This window comes from Protopterus annectens, chromosome 3.part0 (genome assembly GCF_019279795.1).
Source record: "Protopterus annectens isolate FY-2018-M chromosome 3.part0, PAN1.0, whole genome shotgun sequence".
In the NCBI taxonomy this organism is placed as follows: Eukaryota; Metazoa; Chordata; order Ceratodontiformes; family Protopteridae; genus Protopterus; species Protopterus annectens.
In genome coordinates, this window is record NC_056731.1 from 1,404,041,640 (window position 1) to 1,404,068,139 (window position 26,500).

Here is a 26,500-nt window from a genome sequence, read left to right on the forward strand (position 1 = left end):
ACACTGGCCAGATGTGAACTGGACAGTAAGACCCTTTCTGCCGTAGGTGTCCGTTATTCTTCCCCTCAGTCTGCTTTCTCCTGAAACCAAAAGAGTGGGAAGATATGGTTCAAGAAGTCTCAGGGTCATTTCCATGACACACAGGCAGAGTTCTCCCCTAGAGGCAGAGGGGGAAACTCACAGGGAAGACTCCCCTTTTGGGGCAGAGGGGGTCTGTGTAACTAGGTTTCCAGGGACTCCTTTCCTGGCCAATCCTACCAGCGTTCCTATAGAACGGCCCAACTCCTTTCTTCTGGAGGTGGTTGGGGGTCGTTTCTCCTTGTACCCTTCTTCATGGCTAACCGTCACCACTGATTCTTCGGTACAAAGGATTATAACCAAAGGTTATCATATCCCCTTAGATCTTTGTCCTTTTCCTTCAAAAAAACTTCCTGGCGTTCCACTCAGTCAAAGGGAGGAAGCAGCACTAGAGATAGAAAAGCTGCTAAGAAAGAGTTATCCAAATAGTCCCTCCAGACCAGATAAGATCTAGATTCTACTCAAGACTATTTTTGGTGCCAAAGAAAACCGGGGACTGGAGACCAATTTTGTATCTCAGTGTATTGAACAAGTTTGTAAGAGTACAAAAATTCCAGATGGTCGTTATATAGTCTATCCTCCCGCTTTTGGAAAAAGACGTTTGGATGTGCTCGATTTAGATCTTCAAGATGCGTACTACCACATAAAAGTGGACAGGCCATCAAGAAGATTTCTGCGCTTCTGTGTGGGAGCCAGTCACTAACAGTTCAGAGTACTGCCCTTCGGACTCTTTACAGCCCCCAGAGTGTTCACAAAGTGCATGGCAGTCGTCACAGCTCACTTGCGACTACAAGGATTCCAGGTGTTTCCATACCTAGACGACTGCCTCATCTCCGTCCCCACCAGACATCTATTGGAAGAAGCCTTGGCATACTCTCTGCTCGCTGCACAAAGGCTAGGTATAACCATAAACTGGCAAAAAAATCCAATCTCACCCCATCTAGGTCCACAGAATTTATAGGGGTCCTCTTGGATACAAAGAATTGCAGAGCATCCATTCCAGAGCACAGAATTCTAAGGATAAAGCAACAACTGATCCCAATCCTTTCAAGGGAGAAATCCACAGCTCACTCTGTCCTACAGCTGTTGGGTTCCATGGCAACCTCCATCACCATTGTCCCCCTGGCCAGGTTTCATGTGAGGCTTCTACAATGGCTACTGCTCACCCAATGGTAGCCTTTTCAGCATCCTCTTTCAGCCAAGATTCGAGTAACCCCGCAGGTGCAAACAGGATTTAAATTGGTGGATGACCCACAACCCGTCACAATGGTCTCACCCCTTTTCCCCCCAGCAGACCAAGGCTACAGTGACCACGGACACCTCCTTGATGGGGTGGGGGAGGCTATGTCAGGGACAGACAGTCCAAGGCACTTGGTCCGAATTGGAGGCCCAACTGCATATAAATGTTCTAGAGCTAAGGGCGGTGCTTCTGGTGTTGCAAGTATTCCATCCCCTGCTCCCGTGTGGAACAGTTGCGATACAATCATACAACAAGGCAGTGGTCTGGTGCATCAACAAAAAGGGTGGAACCAAATCTTACCCCCTTTGTTGAGAGGCCATGAGGATATGGCAGTGGGTGATGGCTACCAACCGTTTTCTTCTAGCACCGCACATTCCTGGGAGTTCCAACATGATAGCAGACAGTCTCAGCAGGTGCATTCTACAACCTCACTAGTCGTCCCTGAATCCCTTGATAGCGGCGGAGATCTTCCACTGCTGGGGACGTCTTTGCTGCGACCTTTTTGCCTCCCCAACCAACTCCAAATGCAGCAACTACTTCGCCCTGATTCCTCCTCTGGGACAGTCACTCAGGGACGCTCTAGTCCACGATTGGCCCTTGGGTCGTCTTTATGCATTCCCACCTCTCCCCCTCATTCCCCAGTTTCTGACGAAAGCCCGTTGGTTGAAGAGCAAGGTGATCCTCATAGCACCATATTGGCCTCGTCAGATTTGGTTCCCATTCCTTTGGCCTCACCTTTTAGATCTACCATATATTCTCCATCCAACCCCGGGGTTGATCTCCCATCCACAGAACCCAATTCATCCCAACTTGGACAGCCTGAAGCTCACAGCTTGGCTCCTCCAATTCCCTTGATTGCAAGGCAGAATGATCTTTCTTTACCAGTACGGGACATTCTTATTGCATCTTGTCAGTCTTCCACTAGAATTATTTATATAAGCAAGTGGAAAAGATTTACCTGTTGGCTGAAAGAAAAACAACACCAGTGACAATAATACTAGAGTATCTGGCCGACCTATTTCATTCGGGTCTATCGGCCTCTACCATTAGAGTTCATTTGGCTGCAATATCTAATTTCCATGATGGTGTCCTCCTAACAAGATGTGCCTTTTGGCCATCAAACTATCTTTGCCATGGGTACTTCTTTGCTCACTATTTGGTCAAACAGTGTTTGAAGATGTTGCACCTGATGTCACTTAGGGAACCATTGTCCCCTCTCGAGGAGAGTTGAACTTCATTGAAAGGTTGACGTTTTGCCCTTTAAGCCTTATTCTTACAGTGGAAGACTGTAGTAGTGAAGTTGGTCAGAAGGATGTCAAAGCTACAAGCCCTTTCATCCTTTCAAAAGGACAGGTAGCCCTTAGGACTAAGCTGTCATTAATGCCAAAATTGTGTCTGAACTGGCCTTTAACCAGACTGCCCACCTGCTTTTTTCTTTAATCCTAAAAACAAAATGAGAAGGGTCCTGCACTTGTGGAAGTTCTTCAGCAACTTGGCAGCTATAGTGCCAGGTCTAAGGACAGTAGGCAGGTGAACCAACAGGCATTGTGGTGTGTAGGTCTCTAAACAGATAATTTTTAAGTGACTGGCTGACTATCAGATTCTGTTATGACTTTAAGGAAGCCCTTGGTGCCCTTGGTGGTCTTTATCAATGCACATTCAACTAGGGTAGTGGCCACCACAGCTACCACCTTCAAGAATGACTATTAACTCATTCACTCCAATGGAGCTCAGGAAGTTTGCACTGTAACTTCCAATGGGTGGAGCCTAAGCCTTTTGACAGAATCAAATGACCTTACACTTCAAGCAAATGTTCATATTTCTGGAACCACAAGGGTTATGAAAGTATAAATGGCAGACTCTTAAGCACAAACTATTTTTATACGGGCAGTATTCTTTAGTTTCTACGTCTTAAACTGAATTTTATAAGTCACAGTAAACATAGGAACTATTATATTTGTAATATTTTGTAAACAATTTACAATATCTCTACAACCACTCAAGTTCACACATACTGTCATCAGCATTTTATTTGTCTAAATGAGAGCTTTCAGATGAGGCTAAGGAGTTCTGTCTGTTACTTTGTTGTTGAGAGATATTTAGAAAAATGTGAAAATTATATCTATATAAATTAATATCAGAAAAACAGCTAATGTCTATTTACCCACACTAGACAGAGGACAAATATTAATACAGTTCAGTTTGCCATTGTGCAAGCTTTAAGATGAAATCTTTTAAAACCTTGGCACATAGTATGGTTTTGGACTTATTGGTGCAAATATGAACAAGCAATATTTGATGCCTAGAAATATCAGTAGGGGTCAACTGCAGATGCACGTGGAGGCATCACTCAGATGTAATGAGTTAAGCACATTTGTAAAGCCATAACTTGAGCGTCTCTCCATATTTTCATCTGACATTTCAGCTTAGGTAAGCCAGCTGTTTTTGGCATAGTAGAATAAGGCTCCAACTACAAGCCAGATGACCTAATTTTGATTAGCAGCTTGGATGCCTGCTGACATTGGAAGGGGAAGTGAAGTGGCTTAGCTGTTTAGTCTATCTTTTGTGGGGAAGAGTCTGGGAGCTGAAGCTCACGGTCTCCTGTTAGAATCACCAGTGAAAACTAGAGGCTATACAGGAACCCTGGCTTCAAGGGTGTCAGGACAGGTCCTAATGGCTGCGTCATTTGCAAGAATGTGACATCCTCACTGACACCTGTTACACACCAAACCAAAGCAGCAATGGGTGTGGGACTAAAGCAGAAAATCATGCCTTCAGTGGCTGATGGTACCGCTGCCTGCCTCTTGACTCTCACCTGGGAGTAGCAAATTTGCCACAGAACTGTCACTTGTCAGGAAAGCAAATTTACTAGTAAAGCAAGCAGAGGAGGTTTGATGGACATTAAGACAAGGACCAAAAGTACAACCTGGATATCCATTCAGAGAACTTGGATGAGTTTTGCCTGTGACGTTCTTCAAAATATGATATAGTCTACCTCCTGGAGAGGGGCAAGTCTTTTTCAGACTCAGCCTGCGAGTGGTGTCTGGTTAAGTTATTTGCTCAGAGTCATAGTTAGGCAATAGAGGCAGAATTAAACCTTACACCACTGGTCCACTGAAAACAGCTCTGAGCCAGCTGCCAGTCTGCAGTGCTATTTTAGTATTATTCAAATATTTAAGTAGATAAATTCTCTATAGCAGAGATTTTTCTGTTGAGCTTACTTTAGCAGTAGATATGAAGTAGGTCATCACTGCTGGATAAGTTAATATACTGTGGCCTGCCTTCCTTAGGATTTATGCCTGTTCTCATTATGTGTTCTACTGTGTTGCTGTCTCTTTCACCTTTTTCCATGTGACTCTGTTACTTCTTCCCTAGTAATACATAAAGACGAGGCAAGCTGTAAAGGCTAAGGTACTCGTGGAGTTTGCAGTTCAAGGAACTAAAGTCAGGCGCTTTTCCATGGAGAGAAAAAAATTTAAAAAGCTGCTACTCTTATTTTATGCTTGTATATTGGATTGATGATTGAGGTGGAGGAGGAGGAGTTAGGTTTACAGGTTATGTATACAAAGTCAAACCAAGGGAGTGGATGTTTGCCACTGGTAGCTTCATGTGGAGAAAGACTTGCATCACTGTCATAATCTCCTATTCAAACTGATGATTTTACTCACACAGCTGCCCTTTCTAACAAAATGGGCACTATTTAAAGATGAATGGACATGATTTGAAAAGTATTTAATATTTTGGATATGCAAAACCGTTATCTTGAGAAATCTGTGGAGTAAAAAGAAAATTGTTGAATTTTAAGAATGCGTGTGAGAAGATGCACAGCACTGTGGTTAATAAGGAGATGCAACTTGTGTAATATTTTTAGGGGGGTGCGTAGTGTGGGTTAGGTGACTTGATTCTCCATGAGTGAGTGTCTGTTTTTCATTACTTTATTTTTACATATTGATTTTAGAAAGGAAAACTGTTCTCAAGAAAATGTGTACTTAAAATGCTTTCAGCAGTTCTCTTTAAGTACTCCATTTCTGGTACCAGGGAGAATAGCTCATGTTGACTGTTATGATGTTGCCTGCCCTGTGCAGTAGGTAATTGTCATCCTCTAACCCAGAGATGAGATGTTTTTTTTCCATGATATCCTCACACATGCTAAAACACTCATTGCCTATACTATAGTGCAAGAAATGCTTCTGTGTAAGCCTGCTTTATATAGTGTTGCCTACTTGCTGTATATACTGTGTTTTGTTATTCACTGTTATGTCCATTTTAGCTTTGGATGTGGCCAAAAAGTGGTCCTCTTGTTTCTAACTTACCCAGCTGTTAAGCATCAAAGTTTGATACTGAGATGGTTGTGGGTTGCTTTTAGTAAAGTGAGCTGTATCATGTAGCATCATGGAGGTGGTCAATCATTTAGAGGTAAAGCTAAAACATGTTTGCTCACACAGAATAGCTTCTCCACTTGAAAGAGGAAATTGTCACAACAGAGGTGAACAGTGTGAGCATATTTATGGTAAGTTTTCCCCAGCTTAGTATTTTATTTTTTAGCTTCATAACCACTTTTTCATCTGTTGGGAAATTTTCTAACACAAGTTATGTTTCACAGAGATGGCACAACAGTAAATGAATAACCAGACAAATGTAAATATTAAATTTATATCTGTCTGTTTAGGTACAAAAGCTTCAAGCAATTCTAAAGCCCATGATGCTTCGGCGGTTGAAGGAGGATGTGGAGAAGAACTTGGCTCCTAAACAGGAAACCATCATTGAGGTGGAACTTACAAACATTCAGAAGAAATATTACCGTGCTATCCTTGAAAAGAACTTTGCCTTTCTCTCTAAGGGTGGTGGTCAAGCCAATGTACCAAACCTTTTAAACACTATGATGGAACTAAGGAAGTGCTGCAACCACCCATACCTTATAAATGGTGAGTTTTGTTGTTTGGTAAATATTGAATTTGAACTTGGATAAAATAAAGATTACTTGGAGGGGAAACCATGTCTATGAAGACATGTTCTTGTCAGGCATTTCACTGGTGGAAGGGTATGATCACAACTCACACATTCTGAATATTTATTCATTTATTGACTGGGGTAGAGCACTGTTTTCGGTGGACCATTTTTGAAGGCTATGCTTAAGTATGCAGTAGTGTTTGGCCATTGAAATTAAGTAACCATTTGCATTAAGGTGAGAGAGAGAGATGGTTTTACATAAGTTATAAGGGAGGATGGAAAGTTGGGGAGATATGGTATTAATTTGTGTACTTTTTAATTCTGCCTTCTAAGATTTGTCATTGGTTGGAGGCCTTGCTAAGTTCTGAAACTGACAAATGTTTGCCTTGGTGACCTCTACTGCAAGGCATTCATGAAATGAGTGGTATGAGCCAAAGGTGTAGACATCATTGTTCAGCCCAGACTTTGAGAACAGTCACACATTTACAGGTAGGGTACAAGGTTACCTCCCACACCTTGGCTATTAGCAGGAATTTGGGGGTAAAAGAAGTGCAACTATCATTAGTTTTTTTTGTACCACTAAAGGTGAGTTGATGCCTGTTTTATTTGGAGTTGGTCACTTTCTAGGTAAATGAAAAGAGGGATAAGTTAATCTTTTCAACCTTCTTGCTAGTTATTGTAGCTGTATTTTTGGCGCATGCTTGTTGCCAGTGCTGTGTATTTCCTATGTTTTGTTGCTTGATTACTTCACAGGAAAAAATGTCAACATGCAGTCTTGTGGAAGTAGTTTTTCCTAAATACCATCTTTTACAGCCTCTATCCTGCTTTAGGAATGTACTTTGATGATGTGAATAATGCTTGTTTCAGTATCTTTAACAAAAAGGTGCTTTTCCCTATGGTTAGCCATCTAAAGGTACATAGAGAACCACACCCTTCACTTCTGGAGATGGAACCACTGTGAAGAGCGTAGGAGAACTGGAACACGTTTGAAGGATAAAAACAATTATATATGGGTTTGATTCATTTCGTGGACCAAAAATGGTTCATTTTATCTAAAACTCATTTCATCGACACTACATTTTATCGAAAGATATTTAATGACATAGAAAATTACTGCTGGTGTGGTTTTGGAGTATGAAAATTGCATTGCAAATTAGTAAACAATATTTGTACCATGCTAATGCCCTCTTATGTTGTACCACCATATCTAGAAGTTTATTTATGTGTGCCAGCAGCAATTCAGTGTATGATGAGTGTTCTCTTTTCTCTACAATTGTGCAGTTAGTATATTTGTTAGGGTTGTAGGGAGATGCAGGGGGTTTCCCCCTGCAAAAAATAAAAAAAAAAAGCTTTTGGAGGCATATTTAAGATATTTGAAGCTTGCAATGAAATGTGTTTTGATGAAATATTGAGTTGAAATGAGTTTTTGATAAAATGTTTTTTTTTTTTTTGTTGAAGTGAACTTAAGATACAATAAAATAGACCCTGTATTTAAGATGGAGAAACGTGGGGCTATAATTTTGGATTAGCTACTGTGAGAGATGACTGAACCAACCATGACCAGAAAGCTTGCTGTGGCCTGTGGTACATAGGAGTACAGAAATTACAGATCACACACCCCTGAATCAAAGAATTTATTATTTTAGATAAGTGTCTGCCCCAAGCTCTTGATACTGCAAAGGAAGCCAACTGTAGAAAGGAAGCTGCTGACTGGCCTAGCTGTGCCAAAGTCCTGGAATTCATGTGTGAACCACCACCTTCCACCTACCCAGTGGTTTGCTTCCCCTCACTGAGTGGATAGTCCTTGATAATCTCTACTGTTGTAATAGGTGTTGCTGATGGATGGATGGATCCACTGTGTGACATCATTTACTCACTAAGTGATAAAGGAACACTTCACTGTTGATTTGGGATGTAGCCCATTCTTAGCGAGCATTTAAAGATTAGATATTGAACTGCTGTTGTGGAGACACTGGGGCTTTGCTTTGTTTTTCACTACAACACATTTGCTGAAGAGTACTTCTGTACTGTAGCATGTAACCCCCTGCCATACCTTTGATGATCTAGACATATATATCTAGTGTGGAGAGACTGAGAAAGAAATAGATGACTCCTTCCCCAGAGGCATCAGATTGGGAGGAAGAATATTTGCCCAGCATATGCTTAGAACCCCTTTTCCTTTGACTTTGACTCTGACAATGAAAGTAGGATTGAAGTGTTATGTCCCCACACAGGAAAGTAGGATTGAAGTGTTATGTCCCCACACAGGAAATACTTTGAGTAACTGTGGGTTGAGCAGCTCATTCCTTTGCCTGTCTCCTCAGTGGTACAAGCATTATAAGACTTATTTTAATGTGCTTCTTTTCAGCCAGATTTTCAGCCCCTGGCACCCAAGAAGCATAATAAGTTTGGGGGGGGGGGGGCAACGTTTATTCAAATTCCAGCATTTAACTCTGTGCAGGGCATACCGTCACCTCTGTGGGGTTATCAGATGGATCAAAGATTTGGCATTCACTGTAGGGATCACCACTGTATTACTTAGACACTGGGATTTGCTGAAGGTATAGTCTGACCATTTAGTGTAACATGCAGGATTCTCGAGGATGTTCCTTTTTGTCTGATGTCAGAATGTGAAATGGATTTAAGAGAAAGTCACCATTGCTCAAGTATTTTTTTCTGGGAAGGAGCAGTCATCAGTTGTGTCACGTCACTTACACATGACTTTACAGAATTTGTCCAGTTTTCATGGGCTTCATATACAGTTGCTGTTTTGTGACTAATACTGGTTTTCAAATGTATTTGCTAATTTTGGAAATTATCACAATTTTAAGAGTCCATAATATCCTTGAAAAAGCATTCTTACAGCTGTACCTGCACATGGCAAATTCTACTTTGTCTGTTTCACACAGTGTATTTGTTTTCTGGGAAGTGAACACTAGGTTTCTTTCTTTGAAAATTATGCTGCTTTCCAAAATAAGATGCTGGCTAAGGGGGCCTGCAACTTCAGGCCTACTTTGTGTAGGAAAAAAACTTGAGGCTTTCATACTGACCAGGTGTTCTGCAGGTGAATCTTCTATGGCTATGCCCAGGAAGTTACAGTTAAGAATTTTGCAGTCAAAGAACATAAGGCCATAGAGACTGCATTAGTCCCGCTGTAGCTTGTCAGCATCTAATGTTCATATTCACTGTTGCAGTAGTGATAACATCTATGACTTTGGCTGAAGATGTTCTGATCTCAGGCCTAACTTGCACAACTTTTCACCCTTCTCTCTTAGGTTGGGCAGATACCCTCCCATCTGGACAAAAGCTTGCCTATGGTATGAGTAACATCCATCCACTCTGTTAGTTCTTTATTGCCGCATTGAAAAGATTCCTGTGTTGACAGAGTACTCATCAGTCTTATTAGTTCAGCCTTGGCTCCCTTTTGTAGGGGGTGAGGGGGCAGTTTGTGCGTGTTTGTAGTTGAGGAAATGTCATGCCTCAGGCTGTAGAAATTGGGTTTTAATGTTGAGGTAATTTATTTGTAGGAAGGAAGTCTTGCACAGTAGCCTTCACAGTCTGTCTGTCTTGGTTAAGGATTGAGCAGAATGTTACCACCTATCCCTGTTGTGGTAGGCTAAACCAGATGGTTAAGTGGAAAGCTGTCTCTCTTCAGGACTGTCTGAACCGGAAAAGGTTCTGCTTGTCCTGCCTGAAGTCATAGTGGTGTCAGCTAAGAAATGTGCAGATGACCACCTTAATGAAAGTACAGTGAGAAAGAGAGACAATCTTGTGAAGCTGACATTACCCACTGAGTAGGAAAGCAACCCTGAACTTACTGGAGTATGAGCCAATGTATTGTTTTTGCACCCCCTGATCCTAATGCCTACTTGCATTTTGAAGTCTCTTAGGGTGCCCTGCAGGAGGCTGCCATGCATTTGAATAACACATTCTCTTGAGCTGAGTTGGTCCATATGCCTGTCTGTGGCATCTTGTTCTGACTTTGTGTATTTTGTGACTGAGATGTGAGAACTTTATATCTGAAGTAGTTAACTTCATTTGATCAGCAGCCTGTGGGTATCGGATCCGAGCCGGCAGCTTTCCAAGCTAAAAGATCCTAGCTCTCAGCTCCTCCCCCTTACCCATAATGCTCTGCCACCTCCCTCCAGTCCCCAGATCTCATTTGCCACGACGAGCTCTTGGCGTTGGGTGTAAGTTAAAGAAACTTTAAAACTTTTGAAAACTCTTTTTTGCGTGAGTGAGTGTTGTAGGCCCTTAGTCTTTGTTTATATACCTCTTTCCTCCTTTTCTAGTGGTAATTTAGTGTTTAAATTTAACTTTTTCCCTCCCCTTTACTTGTATGCGTGTGGTGCGTGCGATGGCTGAACGGCCTAAGGCCATTTTTTCAAAATGCACTGAGTGTGGCCATAAGCTGTCCCCAGCGGATGGTCACACTCAGTGCGTTCTCTGCCTAGGGGTAGGCCACTTGTCTTCTGGCTGCCAAGTATGTGCGGCCTTCAACCCATGGGCTTTGAGGGGTAGGAGGAATAAGTTAATCCTGGCAGGGCTTTTGCCCGCGGATTCTTCCTTCTCTCCTTCTAAGGCACCAGCTGCGGCTGCCCTGCCTTCAGTTCCCCCTCCCCTGACTGGGACTCATCCTCCCTCTGTGCCTCAGGGAGAGGGGAACTCGTCTAGAAAGAAGAGGCACAAGGCTAGGGAAAAGCCATAAGAGGTGGGCAGAGTCTCATTCCTCTGCTCCGCCAGGTAAAGTAGCTAGCCTTCCCAGGAGGGTCTCCCGGTCTCCACCCTCTTGGCTCCGTTCCCCCCGCTTTTCCCCAGAACCGGAGGAGGAGTACCGGTCTCCCTCTAGGTCTTCAAGGCTGCCTTCCCCGCCTGCTTCGGTGACCTCTTCGAGATCCACCAGAAGCATGTCTGACACTGATTTGGACCGGATGATGCGTCGATTCTTGCAGGCCCAGATGCAGGTGGGGGTGCTCCTGTCTCCCCCTCCTCCGGGGGGGGGGCCCAGCCCCTTTCTTTGCCCCAATTGCTCCTTCTCCGATTCGCTTTCGGGTTTCAGAGTCTTTGGATCAGAGCTGTCTTGGACCCAGGGAGTCATTGGCGCCGACAGTGGTGGCTACTTCACCGACAGTACCCTCGAGCATGTCGGGGCCGAGAGCTGAGCTTCGGAGCCACAGGAGTGAGTGTGTCTTCGGTGCCGTTTAGGTCGGAGCTCACTCTCCTTTCTGGTCCAATCGCATCGGCTCCGACACTGGTCCTTGCGTTGGAGCCGAGGGGGCTGCTCTCAGAGCCAGGGGAGAGTGGTTCGCCCTCTGCTTTTGATGTGGTGTAGAGGGTTCTGTCGAGGAGTTCCAGGTCCCCGGTCCGGGCTATGGATCCACCCGTCACTCCCGCGCATTTGGGCCGATCTTCCATCGTCCGGCGCCAGGGACAGACTGCGTCGGCACTCCAGTTGGTTCCTGTAGGGGAACAGGACCCCGTTGTGAACCCTCCTCGGGCAGCCCCTCTGAGGAGATGCCTCAAACGAAAGTGCAAAAGGAGGCACATGGAACTCCCCTGAGTCCCTCACAGAGGACACTGACTTAGAGGAAGGGGAGGTTCCCCAAGGTCACCCCCAGAAGACGTCTCCTTCAGAGACATTGTGGAAATGCTACGTATTAGGGGGGGGGGGTGGTCTTCCCAAAAACCTTCCTCCGATGAGTCGGTGTTTCTGGAAGCGTTTGACACAGGCCCGTCTACCTCTTGGGTGTCCCCCCCGGCTGATCCCCTGGTAGACTTGATTGCTACCAGGGCTTGGAAGGAGCCAGACACTGTGGAGCCAATCCCTAAAAGACCAGACAAAAGTACTCCGCCCCCCCCCCCTTCTTGACAGACAGGTGTGGAATAAAGGGTCCCCAGTAGATGCCATGGTGGTGGCGGCTGCCACTAAGAAGGAAACTAGCACAGGAAAGTTCCTCGGTCCATCCTCCTGATAAGGAATCTCAGACGATGGACCGTATTGGAAAGTGGATGTTTGCTTCAGCTACCTTTTCTATAAGGGCACTGAATTGCTTGGCACACGTCATCAGGCTCCAGCGAGACTTGATAAAGGAATACTCTGGAGCTCCCCCAGAGTCCATGGCGGCCGAGGACAAATGGACCTTTTCGGCTCGCATGGCCACTCTAAAGTCAATTTCTAACACTTGCATGTGGCTCCTCTCCCATGCCACGGAGGGAGCGGCTAGAGCTAGCAGAGCAGGGGTCGCCTTACGGCGCCACACCTGGCTTCGCCTTTGTGACTTTTCGGAACCCTTCAAGGCATCCTTCGCGAACGCTCCCTTTGATGGTTCTACACTATTCGGCAAAACCGTCCGCGACATGTTGCTCCAGAGCGGGAAAGACGGGAAGACACGCTGTCTGCCGTCGGGATCCGCTTCTCTAATCCTCAAAGGTCCTTCTCAAGGAACCAGAGAGGACAGAAGAAGATGTGGTTCCAGCAGTCCCGTCCCGCTTCGGACCCCTCGTCCTGCAGAGGCAGAGGAGGACAAGGTGGACGCCGGCCCAGAGGCAGAGGGGGGCCGAAGAATTGCGGGTCGAGAGATCCTTTCCCAGACCGACCCGCACAACAGCCCTGAGGGCTTGCCCAGCTGTCCCTCTCTGGAGGCAGACGGGGGACGTTTTTCGGAGCACCTACAAAGTTGGGAGTTCATTACTACAGATCATTGTGTGCTCCGAATAATATCCAGAGGTTACACTGTTCCCTTTCTGCATCTTCCCCTTTTAACGAAGCGCCTTCCCGATGCCCCACCTGATCAAAAGGAGGCGGCGGCTTCAGAAATTTTGAAGTTGCCAAAAAAAAAACGGCCATCCAGCACGTCCCCCCCAGAGCAGTCCGTATTAGGCAATTACTCCAGGTTCTTTTTTGTGCCGAAAAAGACGGGGGACTTGAGGCCAATTCTGGACCTGTCATCTCTAAACCTGTTCATTGCCAAAGAGAAATTCCGGATGGTCACTCTGCAATCTGTTCTCCCTCTCTTACAGGAAAACGACTGGATGTGCTTCATAGACCTGAAGGATGCGTACTACCATATTCTCGTGGACAGATGGTCCAGGAGGTTTCTCCGCTTTTGGCTAGGAGACAATCACTTTCAGTTCAGGGTTCTTCCGTTCAGCCTCACCACAGCCTCCAGGGTGTTCACCAAGGTCATCGCAGTTGTAGCAGCCCACCTGAGACTTCAGGGAATACAGGTATTTCCATACCTGGACGATTGGCTTCTCACCGCCCGCACCATGCATCTGCTTTGCTCCACCAGGGATTACTTCCTAGCCATGGCCCAGTGTCTAGGCATTACTATAAATCTTCAGAAGTCATTTCTGCATCCTGTGCAAGTTCTGGATTTTATAGGGGCCAGGATAAATACGCGCCAAGCCAAAACTTTCTTAACCACGGACAGGTTGCGCAGCTTGTCGCTACACATAATGGCACTCCTGCAGTCTCCAGCCCCACCTGCAGAGTTGGTTCTGAGAGCCATGGGCTCCATGGTGGCAGCCATAAGCCTGCCGCCCTTAGCAAGTTTACATATGAGAATTCTACAGTGGGATCTTCAGGTTCAGTGGTCACTCCTACTCCCATCCATTGGAGTCACCAATTCCCCTGAGCAAAGTTTGCAGGAACTCCCTTCTTTGGTGGCTCCATTTGTGATGCCTCAGCCCCAAGACACTTTTACCACGGACACTTCTCGCCTCGGGTGGGGGAGGCATTCTATGGGCAGAACCGTTCAAGGCACGTGGACTCCCTTAGAGACCGTTCTGCATATCAATGTCCTGGAGATGAGGGCGGCGCTTCTAGCATTGCAAGTCCTTCAAAACCTTCTTCCTCTGGGGACTATTGCAATTCAGACAGACAACATGGCACTAGTCTGGTATATCAACAAACAGGGAGGCACCAGATCTTACCTTCTTTGTCGAGAGGCTATGAGAGTTTGGGAATGGGCGATTTCCACCAACAACTTTCTGATAGCAACGCACATTCCGGGTCAGTCCAACATTTTAGTGGACAAGCTGAGTCGCTCCATCCTCACACCGTACGAGTGGTCTCTAAACCCATCAGTAGTGAATCAGATTTTCCTCAGATGGGGTCAATCTTGCTGCAATCTTTTTGCTTCTCCGTCAAACACAAAATGCAGCGAGGTTTTCACTCTGATTCCCCCTCTGGTGCATGCTTGGCCCCCCGGTCTCCTGTACGCTTATCCTCCTCTTCCGCTGATGACAAAATTTCTACAGAAAGCTCATCGTTTGGGGAGAAAAATAATCCTCATAGCCCCATTCTGGCCTCGCCAGATCTGGTTCCCGTACCTGCGGTCTCGCAGTGTGGTTCCTCCTTGGATCTTGGATCCCATTCCGGATCTGATCTGTCATCCTGTGGGATTACAGTCCCCAAACCTGGGCGACCTCAGGCTCACGGCTTGGTTGATCCAGTTCCACTAGTCGCAAGGACTCCTGGTATCTCGTCTCCCGTGAAATCTATTCTGGTAGCGGCGCATAAATCTTCTACTAGAAAGCTATACAGAAGTAAATGGAAGCGTTTTTCCATATGGGCAAAAAATAGAGACATAGATCCTTTTACTGCTCCCATCCCAACGGTTCTTGACTTCTTGTCCCATATCTTCGACCAAGGAGGTAGTGCTTCTACAATCAAGGTTCAGATGGCAGCTATTTCCCATTTCCACATTGGGGATAGCCTTGACCCCTTAGCTTCCGCTAAGATATGCAAAACCTTTTTGAAGGGCACCTTTCTGTAGAAACCTCCTGTCAAGAATGCGGTTCCACCTTGGGACTTAACCTTGGTTCTTCAGGCCTTGACTGGCCCACCCTTTGAACCGGTGGCTTCGGTTTAGTTAAAATTTTTATCTTGGAAAACGGCCTTCCTGATTGCAATTATTTCAGCCAGGAGAGTGTCTGAGCTTCAAGCCCTTTGCATGAAACCTCCATATCTGGTCTTCCATAAGGACAGTGTCTTTCAGGACTAACCCTTCTTTCTTGCCCAAGGTAGCCTCTGAATCCAATATCAACCAATCCATTAATTTGCCTGTGTTTTTCCCCAACTTTCAGAACAAAGGGGAATACAGATTGCACTCATAGGATGTACACAGACAATTGCGTTTCTACTTGCACAGGACGGCTACTACTAGAAAATCAGATCAGCTGTTTGTTTCTTTCGCTAAACCATCTTTGGGTAAGCCTATTACGAAAGTTACCTTGGCCAGATGGATATCCCAATGCATCAGGCATGCTTATTTAGTCTCCGGCCAGCCTGAACCCTTGGGGGGTCCATGCCCATTCTACTAGGTCTATGGCTACTTCTGCAGCATTTTGGTCGAGAGTTCCTCTAGACGACATCTGCTCAGCAGCTACTTGGTCCTCTTCTCATACTTTCATTTCTCATTATAAATTGGATCTGATATCCAGGAGTAGGGCATCATTTGGCTCCACAGTGCTCCGGAATATTCTTCCTTGAGGTCCGCCCAAGGATTTAGGTAGCTGGGGACTATGTCCCACAGTTTGCTGATCAAATGAAGTTAACTACTTCAGATAAATAAGTTATGTACTCACCATAACGTTCCATCTGAGTAGGTAACTTCATTTGTCTGCAACCGACCCCCCCTCCTTCCCGCTAACTTGTTTATGGTTATTCCATCACGCAGGGTTTCACCTGGTTTTGCATTTGGTTAGGGGTTCCTCTTTCGAGGGCTGTAGTCTGTTTCTTGTTTGGCAAACTCGATCTGAAGACTGGAGGGAGGTGGCAGAGCATTATGGTTAAGGGGGAGGAGCTGAGAGCTCGGATCTTTTAGCTTGGAAAGCTGCCGGCTCGGATCCGAGGACGGATCCGATACCCACAGGTTGCAGACAAATGAAGTTACCTACTCAGATGAAACGTTATGGTGAGTACATAACTTCTTTTTACCTGTGTTGTAGTATGCAAAGACATCCACAGCTCAAGTGGATTGCATTGGCATTCTCCCACAGCCACAGATCTCCAAGGCATTTTTCATTCCCAGGTGCTGGACTGAGAGATTCAAACCTTGGTGTCTTGCTTCTGTGTTGAGTGAGCTCATCCCCTTGGCCCCACACTTCTCTCACTTCTTCACAAGGCCTAATGAACCTGACTTAGAATTTGCACTTTTTTGCAAGAACTTGCAGTTGTCACCACAACAGCAACTGGTGTCAGGAGCCCCTATCTTGAAAAGGAAACTTTCTTCTTCTCAGTAAAGGGAGATGAATTGGCTTATGTGGACTAGATGTTCTTTTCTAGGAGTTAAACACTGAGGATATGTCCTCCTCTTTCTACCCACCAGAGGATTTCTGGTTTGTAGATAGACTTGGTAGAACGACTAATTTCTTTAAATGGAAATCTGAGGAGAACTCTGATGCCCTGAAAAAGTACAGGGAACTTCAGGGTTTATCAGAGCCAAAACCCTTAGCTGTTTCGCAGGTCCTGATCTCCAAATCCTGTCCCAGTCATACATTCAGGGAGTGCAGTATCCCCAGAGCTACCTGGCGATACTCTGCCAACAGACTGCAGTTACCCACCAGCAAACATCACACCCAAGACCCAGGTCCAAGGCCAGACAAGGCTGTTTTTAGCTTGCCTCACGTTAGGCATTTGTGGTTTCTGTCACACCAGGCCTACCTGCATAACTTTGCCTGGCTTGCTGAAGGATCTCATGGATTTCTTAAGACCCCTGCTTACATAATCATGTCCTGGCAAATGTAAGAAGTAGAATTCCCCCAAGAGTCTTCTGATTTTATGACCTTTCCATTAACAAATCTCGCCATTGAGCAGCTCTTCTTGAGGAAGCTTCATACTCAGCTTGGCTTTTCATTTTAGCTTCTGACTTTTGCAGATGTTCATCGTGTTTCACTGTTGCAGTCATTACACTTGGGTTATCCTGCTGGCAGGCGACCCACAGTCGGCCCGAGTTCCAAAGTCTTGGTCTGGCGTCGGTCGCTGTCGCCTCTTCCCTGATGTCAGTGCACCAGGGGTATAAAAGATGCAACCAAAGCCATTTTCTTCAGTCTTTCTTGCTGCGCGGTGCCCGAAGCAAAAGCAGTTCGCAAGTGCTGGTCGGCAGACTCCTGAGATTTTCAAAATTGAGTTTCAGATCCGAAGTCTTCAATAAAGCAAAGTACCCCGTTGGGGAAACCTTTTCTTGCCTCAGACCGATGTCAGAAAAAGTTAATAATTGTATTTCTTGTGGGAAGCAAATACCTCATAAGGACTTCCACTCTTGCTGTATTACTTGCCTAGGCCCTGACCACGACGTTACGAGTTGTCAGTTTTGTGCTAGATTTAATAAACGCACTATTAAATGGTTTGATTTTGCTTTACATTATTTTGGCTGAAGGTTTAATTACATAATGCTGTCGGAACAACTGACGACCGAAATTTATAAAAAACGCAAAGACAAAGAAAAGGACAGGCATCCGAGGTCCAAAACCGACGAAGCCTCTTCTAGGCCAGTCGCTGGTTCGCTGGTTCTCAGTGAGGTGCTTTCGCAGCCCCTGACACCCGCTACCTCAGAGCCACAGGCCGTAACCGACAGCCACGTGGAGACACCGAGGCGAGACCTGTTGAAACTTAAGGTATTGGGCCTACAGAAACTATTCCCTCAGATGAGTCCGGAGCCGCTGAGCAGGCATCGGTTTCCGAGGGTGTTTTCAGACCTTCACAGCTTACAATTAAGCCCACTACAGCTGCCAAGACAAAGTCAAAGACACCATTAAAGACAAGGAAACAAGTACAGTATTCTCCAGAACAGTCATCCATGCCAAAGAAACAGATGCTTAAAATGGACGAAGATCTAATTACTTTAATCAGGGGCTCCCATCCCCCTCCTGACAAAAGGCCTAGGCAAGACACTGACTATGATTCCTCTGACCAGGTTTCTATTTCCTCCGATTCCTCTTCTGAGCAGGGATATTATCTCCCTCCCTATGAGGACTCTGATGCGGAAGAGTCTATACCTTCAGCCTCTCCGCCTGAGGATTATTCTTTTGGGGAAACCCTGCACACCATGAGGGAGCACTTCCATTGGGAGAGCCAGGATTATTCCGAATCCAAGAAAAGGCTCAGAAACTTCCATTTATTGCCTCAGCACAGGCCCCTGGCTATCCCCCCTGTGCTTGATGTTGTTGATAATGTTTTCTCTGAACTGAATCCAGTCTGTCTCCTGATTCTTTACCCTCTGCACCAGTCAAGCCAGACAGGTACTACAGGGTCCCTGACTCTCATAAATTTCTTTACAAAAACCCCGCTGCAGACTCAGAAACAATTTCTCAGGGTCCTAAAGGGATTAAGGCTTCCACTGCTAAAAATCCTGTCCCCTCGGATAGGGATTCCAGAGCTCTGGACAGATGGGGTAAAAAAGTTCACACTTTTGCTACTTTAGCTTAATTGCCAGTTTCACATGCTTAAATATCAACAGTACCTCATGTCATTGTTAAAACAGAAAATGGTTTCTAATTCAGAAAGTTCTGACAGTAAGGAAATGCAGGATTTAATGCATGCAGTTGAGCAAGTGGGAAAGCATACTCTGCAGTGTGGTTTTGATTCATTAGAGGCTTTTTGTAGAGCCGCAGTTACAGGCTCTGTTATTCGAATGCATGCTTGGTTGAAAGAACAAAGTTTACCTGACCATGTTTAAGTAAAATTATTGGATGCTCCGCTACAGCATGATACTTTGTTTGGTGTTAAGGCAGAAGAGGTGTTAAAGAAAATGGAGGATAAAGCAAAATCAATGCAGACAGTGAGGGATTTCTTACAGGTTCAACCACCTAGATTTAGCAGAAACTGGCCTTCAAAAAATTGGTCCTTTCCAGTGTCAGACAGACCACAAAGAGGCAGATAAAGATGCCCAATAGGCAGATCTCAGCCCCAAGGCTCATACAAACCTAAACAATGGGGTGCTTCAGCCCCCAAAGGAGGAGAAGGCAAATCACAGCCTTATATGAAACCGTTCCAATGACTTCCCTCTACAGATGCCAAGCACTTACCTTTTGGCAGGACCCCTAGGGGGAAAGCTAGCACTTTTCTCACAAAATTGGCACATAATCACCCAGGACAAATGGGCGCTGAATATTGTTTCTCAGGGTTACAGGTTCCATTTTCACATGCTTCCAAAATCAAAAGGTATGCCAGACCTGCCACAAAACCAATGGGCAGAGGCAAAAAATACAGATTGCTACTCTTATGAACATGGGAGCTATTCAAAGAGTTCCTCAGCAAGAACAGGGACAAGGATTTTACTCAAGACTTTTCTTAGTACCCAGAAAGGACAAAGCCTGGAAACCAATACTGGACCTGTCAATCCTAAATACTTTCCTGGATGTTCCAAGATTCAAAATGTTAACACTACAGCAACTTCTGCCCATGCTGGGCAAGAAGGCTTGGCTAGTTACTTTGGACCTCAAGGAGGCATACCTGCATGTCCCAATCAGACAATCTTGCAGAAGATACCTCAAATTCATAGCAGGCTCAATGCATTACCAATTCTCTGCACTGCCCTTTGGCTTATCTACTGCGCCCAGGGTCTTCATAAAATGTCTGGCACCAGCAATTGCATTTTGCAGACAAAAAGGAATTCAAATATATCCCTACTTGGACGACTGCCTTATTCAGGCAGAGAGCAAGGACATTCTTTTACAGCATCTGGCATTTGTAAAAAGATTACTAATTTGCCTAGGGTACACAGTAAATGAAAAGAAATCAAAACTAGTGTCCTCTCAAGAGATAATATTCCTGGGTGCAAGCTTAAATACAACTGCCCAGATGGCTTAGCTCACGCCAGACAAACAAAGGCCAACTGACTCATTACTTTCAAATGATGGCAACAAAAACCCAGCTCCCTGCAAGAAAAATTCTGCAGGCCCTGGGCTTCATGGCATCCTGCATTCTACTAATTCCATATGCAAAACTGCATATGAGGAAACTACAATGGTATCTAAAAAGTGTTTGGACTCAACATTGTCACAGCCTGGAGACAATCATAACCTTAATTCCCTGCCTACAACAGGATTTTCGATGGTGGTCCCAGGCCTGTCACCACAACAAGGGACAGCCTTTCACCTAACTTACAGCCAGACAGACAATAACAACAGATGCATCAGATTATGCCTGGGGGCACATATGGCAGGAAAATGTATTCAGGGCACGTGGGCCAAGGAACAAAGGCATCTTCACATCAAGTCAAAAAGAGATGCTAGCTATACAGAATGCCCTGACAGCTTTCAAGGACCTTCTGCATCCAGGACAACTTTTAATAAAGACACAGTTATGTGGTACATAAGCAAGAGGGCACACATTCCTACCCCTTATGCAGACAAGCCATGACTTTGTGGAACACGGCACTGACCTATCAAGTACATCTGCAGGCACAATTCCTGCCAGGAACAAAAAATACACTGGCAGACGAACTAAGCAGAAATCTCATGGATCCTCAAATCCACAAGTGTTCAGCATTGATAACGAGGAAATGAGGACACCCAGACATAGATCTATTTGCCTCCCCTCACAATTACCAAATACAGAAATTCTGCACAAGAATTTATCACTCTCAAGAATGGAAAGTGGATGCTCTATCATTCAGCTGGAAAGGCCTGACAGTCTATGCCTTCCCTCCGATGCCTCTTATTACCAAGGTACTCCTAAAAGTCAAACAAGAAAGGCCAACAAAGGCCAAAAAAGATCCTGATTGCCCCAGACTGGCCACACAGGCACTGGTACCCAATCCTAAAGAGCTCTAAAAAGTCTCAAGGCCCAGCTTGGCTTCTGCCTCAAATTCCTCGTCTTCTGACTCAACAAGACAATCGGATTCTGCACAGTCAACTCAGAACCTTAAATCTGGCAGCATGGCAGGTAGTGTAGCCATTTGGACTGCACCTCTCTCTAAAGCTGTTATGGATGTCATTTTAGAAGCCAGGAGGCCCAGCACTAGGAAATTTTATGCAGAAAAATGGAAGAGATTCTGTGCTTGGAACCAGGCACAAGGACTTGAACCACTTTTCCCAAATATACCTCAGATTGTACAATATCTAACTGAGATGCTGGACAAAGGCCTATCTTTTTCATCAATTAAAATCCATGCCTCTGCCATTTCAGCTCATTACAATATGGAACCTCCTATTTTTTCACATCCTCTTCTACCACAGTACCTCAGAGGCGCAAAAAATAAGACCCCCAAGGAGAGCACCAGTACCAACTTGGGATCTCAATTTTGTTTTAGAAAAACTCACAATGCCCTCCTTTTGAACCAGCCAGCACAGTTGATCTAAAATTCTTATGGAAAACTACTCTGCTCCTATCAATAACTTCAGCAAGAAGAGTCTCTGAGTTACATGCATTAATGGCTGTGGAACCTTTCATCATTTTTCATCAGGACAGGGTTTCTCTTAGGACAACCCCAACATTCATGCCAAAAGTGGTCTCCAATGTGGCCTTGAACCAAACCATTCATTTACCAACTTTCTACCCAAATCCCCAGAATAAAGGGGAGAGACTTCTGCACGCTTTGGATACACACAGACAGCTACGATTCTACTTGGACAAAACAAAAGCTTTCAGAAAAACTGAGCAACTGTTTGTAGCCTATGCTGCAGGATCACAAGGAAAGCCTATTACAAAACAGACAATTTCAAAATGGACAGGACACTGCATCCGCTTCTGTTATGCACAGCATGGCAAATCAGTGCCTAAGGGCATTAGGCCTCATTCTACCAGAGCAGCAGCTTTTCTCAGAGGAGTACCAACCAAAGACATTTTAGAAGATGCAACCTGGAGCTCAGTGCACACTTTCACCAAGCACTACCACTTACCTCTCTACTCTAAATCCAGAGCAGGCTTTGTCACTGCAGTTCTGCAGGGCCTGGTAGCCTCTCCAAATCCAAGTGTAATGACTGCAACAGTGAAACACGATGAACATAGTACAGTTGTGTACATACCATAAATTTAGATGTTCGAGTGTATTCACTGTTGCAGTCCAGGTTACCCACCCACCATCCCCTTTTTCATTGTTGGGACTTTTCTGTACTTCTCATTTCTATACAACCTATGTGGTTTATTTGCTTGTAGATGAAGGAAATGTTTATAGTTATATATGCTTGGTTTTTTTGGCATGATTTTATCTTTACACCCTTCCTATCTGGGGGCACCTGACATCTGGGGCAAGAAAAACTGAAGAAAATGGCGTCTGTTGCATCTTTTATACCCCTGGTGCACTGACGTCAGGGAAGAGGTGACGGCATCCGACGCCGGACCAAGACTTAGGAACTCGGGCCGACTGCGGGTCGCCTGTCAGCAGGGATAACCCAAGTGTAATGACTGCAACAGTGAATACACTCGAACATCTACATTTATGGTAGGTACACAACTGTACTTTTTATCTGTTGATTTTAATACCTAGTTAAAGCTTCTGCTATTATTTTACAGCTTTTTGTTATTTGAGTCGATATATTATTGGTTGCATTTATTTGATCATCTCGGAGAACATTTATTTTCTCTTAATTACTAGAAGTCGTCTGTTGTACTAAAATTGAAGCTTGAACTGATTTTTGCTGAATTATTGCAGGATTCTTCCCAGTCAGTATTTTCTCTTCACTTTTCTGGTTGATTTTCTTTCAGGTTCTCCAAATTTCTTCATTGCTTAAATAGATGCAGTATACTTAGCCAGTAACTGAATTTTACCCCAACTGACAAATTCAGTGGCACTTTTCAGTTTGTTTTCACACTGGGAGAGCTAAAGTTAAACTAGTGGAGTGTGCATTCATCTTAGTATTCCTCCTGGAGCTGTTTTCATGAGAAAATGTACTGCTTTTGAAACATTTTAACCAAGTATGTGTACTGCTTTTGAGACATTTTAACCTAGTATGAGAATTTAGTGATTGTGAAGTGCTTTTATGTACTTCAATGTTTTGGTGCTTATTTTATTGCTTGAGAGATTTTGCTTAGAAAGTGTTATATTTAAGCATCGGGAAGTGTATTTCATTGCCGGAAATGTATTTTATGCTTGGTGCTTGTGTACACTTGTGACTACTTACCTTTTTCTTCTTTTCTCATAGTGCACTTTGAGTTCCGACAGGGTTTTTGGGTACTGCTTGGGCTTTTACTTTTGAATTTTGTGGGACTGTTTAGGGAAGTACAAGTTTATGTACTACTATTGAATATTTGTCTGACAACTTGCATTTTGACTGACTCTTCCCAGTAGTGCTTACTTCAGGCTTCTTCTTCAGCTATAGCATGTATTCTTGCACCAGTGCTGCTGTTTATTATCCTGCTGTACCTAAAAAGAAAGAGTAATAACCCTAGTCTTCACCATGGGCTCAGTGTCCCAGCTACTGGTGGATGATTCTGCAGTGGCTATTTGTTGTTCCTCAGACCACTCATTGGTTTCTGCAGCTGTTCTACTGTCCAATCTGGAAATAAGAGAAACATCTTTTTTGGATTTGTTAGTTTCTCTTGGAGGCTCTTCTCAGTGGGGGAGGGGAAAGAGACCACTTCCAAGGATGTCCCTAGAAAAAAAGAAACAAAAGGTTAAACCTTGCTCATCCAAAGACATTTTTATCCATTGATAAGGATGATTTTCTCACCTTAAGCAGGAGTTTATTGTAGGCTTTCCAGTTTGGAGAGCAGAAATCCATACCTGAAGACTAGGTCAATTTATTGCTGACAGACAGAATCAGGGCTTTTTGTTTGATTCTTAAGCCAAAGACTGATTCAGAGGAAAGTTTCTCTTCCTCCAGCCCTTAGTGGAGTTGCCTTTTTTTAAGAGTAGTTGCAGGATGGATGATGCATTTTTGTAGGAACAAGTGGATGTTCCCCCTAAACTGAGGAGATAAATCCACTTGCAGCATATCATAATTACCATGTTCTTTACCCAGGATGTGTTAAATGCTGCCTGGAGCCACTACCACTGATACTGTTTTGAGAAGATGTACCTGGGTACTTACTCAAAAGTTTTCTGAAGAGATAAGTTCTGAGATTTTAAACTCTGGGTTAGGCAAGGAGGTTTTATTTGGTCTGCTGCCACTCTGGTTCTAAGTTTGAGAGAGAAAATTCAGAAAGTTGCTAAGATTTCTTCAAGACCCATATTGTAAGTATTTTAAACCCTCTATTTTTTTTAAAGACAAATGTAGTCAATCCCTGCCATATTCTGGTAAACATGGAATACAAAAAGACAGGACGGGAATAAAAAAAAAAAATCCTCCCCAAGAAAAAAAGAGCTAGGCTGTGCGCCTTCAGAGGGACTATGCTAACATTCCCTTCTGAAGCAGACTTAGATTCCTTGGTACCAATGCTGGTTCGGAGGGAGGGGGGTTACAGTTGGCACCGAATACACATACCTCTTTCCTTCCTACTCTCCAAATAAAACACTTTTTTTCTTTACATTCTTCAACACTGGCTTATCTAGGAGTCATACTACTGATCCCTTTAGACCAAAGGGAGGATGGCTTCTACTCCAGAATGTTTCTGGCTTCAAAGAAGAAGCTTTCTTGGAGACAAGTTATAGATATTTCCTTTCTCAACTGGTTTGAGAAAGTACCAAAGTTCAAAATGTTGACCCTTCAAAGTTTGACACTAGTCATTCCTCTTCAGAGTGTTATGGTGATATGAGTATCACATTGCTTTAGTCAAAAGTTTCAGAAAGTTTCTCATATTCTGTGTCTGGGTCAAATTATAATTTCTCTGCATTATCCTTTAGAGTTGGCTACAGCTTTGTAGGGTGTTTACAAAATATCTAGACCCAGGAATAACTCATTGCAGACTGCAAGGCATTCATTTTTTTTCCTTCCTTAGATTACTTGCTGATCTTTGCAGAGTCTTTTTGCCAGTTTTCTGGAGTCCTTAACATGAATTTCTTCACTTCTTGCTAGTGTGGACTTCCAGATAAATGTTCGAAAATCCTGTTCGTCTTTGTCCCACAGGATTGTGCTTTTAAGTCCATCTTATAGATGTCTTTTTAAAGACAACCCTAAGATACAAAATCTGGAAACTTTCCTGATCTCCAGTAGTCTGAGTCTTTAGCAAGAGAACAGCTTGGGACTCTAGGGTTCATGGCTTCTCGTGATTCTTCTTGTATGGTTATACACGAGAAAAATTCATTTAAAAAATGTGAACTTAACATTCTCATCCTAGTGGATTTTTCAGATTCCATTTTGGGTTTTTATCATGAAAGGACTGCTGGTGAAGCCAATAAATCACCTCAGTTTTTGCTTTTGATCTGTTTCTGTGGGGGTAAAGGTGTGAGGCCTGTGGCACAGTTCAGGCAGACCCAAAGCACAGAAATGTCATAGATATTGGCTATGATTCATGTTATTGCATCTCTCTATGAACTGTGGTCCTTGGAACCATTACAGGTGATTACAGACAATACCACAGTAACTGGTGCTAACTTGATGGAATAAAATCATTTAGGAAAACTGATCCATTAATTTCTTGTGAAGGTGAGAAAAAAGGATAACCTGTGTCAAAACAAACTGTTTCAAAGTGGCTGTTTCATGCTGTTAACTTTTCTTATACCAGCTACAAGGTAATTCCAGGCAAGGTCAAGGCTTATTCTACTAGGGTCTTTGCTTCATCTGTTGCTTTTTGGATAGGGTTGGATTCTAGAAGCTTTGTAGAAGCAGCAGCTTCGTCCTCTGTATATACTTTTGCAAAACAGTATAAATTGAGTCCCCCTCTGGGACAAGCTTTGTCAAGACCATTCTCTAGGGGCTGCTGGACCCTCATCCTTCCACGTTCAGTCTAAGTTATGGTAATCTGCCCATAAAGGTAAGGCTGCTACGGCAGTGATCATAATGATGAACATAGTACAAAACAGTAGATGTTCAAATGATCACTGTTGCAGTAGCCACTCTTTCTCCGTCCCACTTGCTTTTGTATGTTTTTGTTGCCATGGTCAGGATCTATATCTTTTTCCTAGCATTGCCATTTTCAGGGCTTAAGCTTGTTCTCTGTTTGGCATGAAAGCTCTGAAGGGTTTGGCACCCAAAGCACTTTTTATCCAGCTCTTCTCAAGCTAAGTTACTGTTTGGGGGTATGGGAGGTGCCCTTGAAGCTTTGGAAGTTGGCTGTTTTCATTCTGTGCAGGATGCAACCACTACTGCAAGCGCTACTGCAGCAGTTAATCATTTGAACTTCTGCTGTTAGAGTAAATTTACTTACGCAAATGTATTTTCTCCCTTTGGGTCTTTGATGTCAGC

The 26,500-nt window shown here is 44.2% G+C and overlaps 1 protein-coding gene across 1 annotated transcript in view; it reads left to right on the forward strand.

Moving 5' to 3' along the window:
* Positions 1-26,500, forward strand: part of CHD7 (chromodomain helicase DNA binding protein 7) — a 2,781,650-nt gene that overhangs the window by 2,108,041 nt on the left and 647,109 nt on the right. The window contains exon 17 of the mRNA XM_044065875.1: positions 5,988-6,243. Coding sequence (XP_043921810.1) covers positions 5,988-6,243 — 256 coding nt within the window. The remainder of the gene's footprint in view (positions 1-5,987; positions 6,244-26,500) is intronic.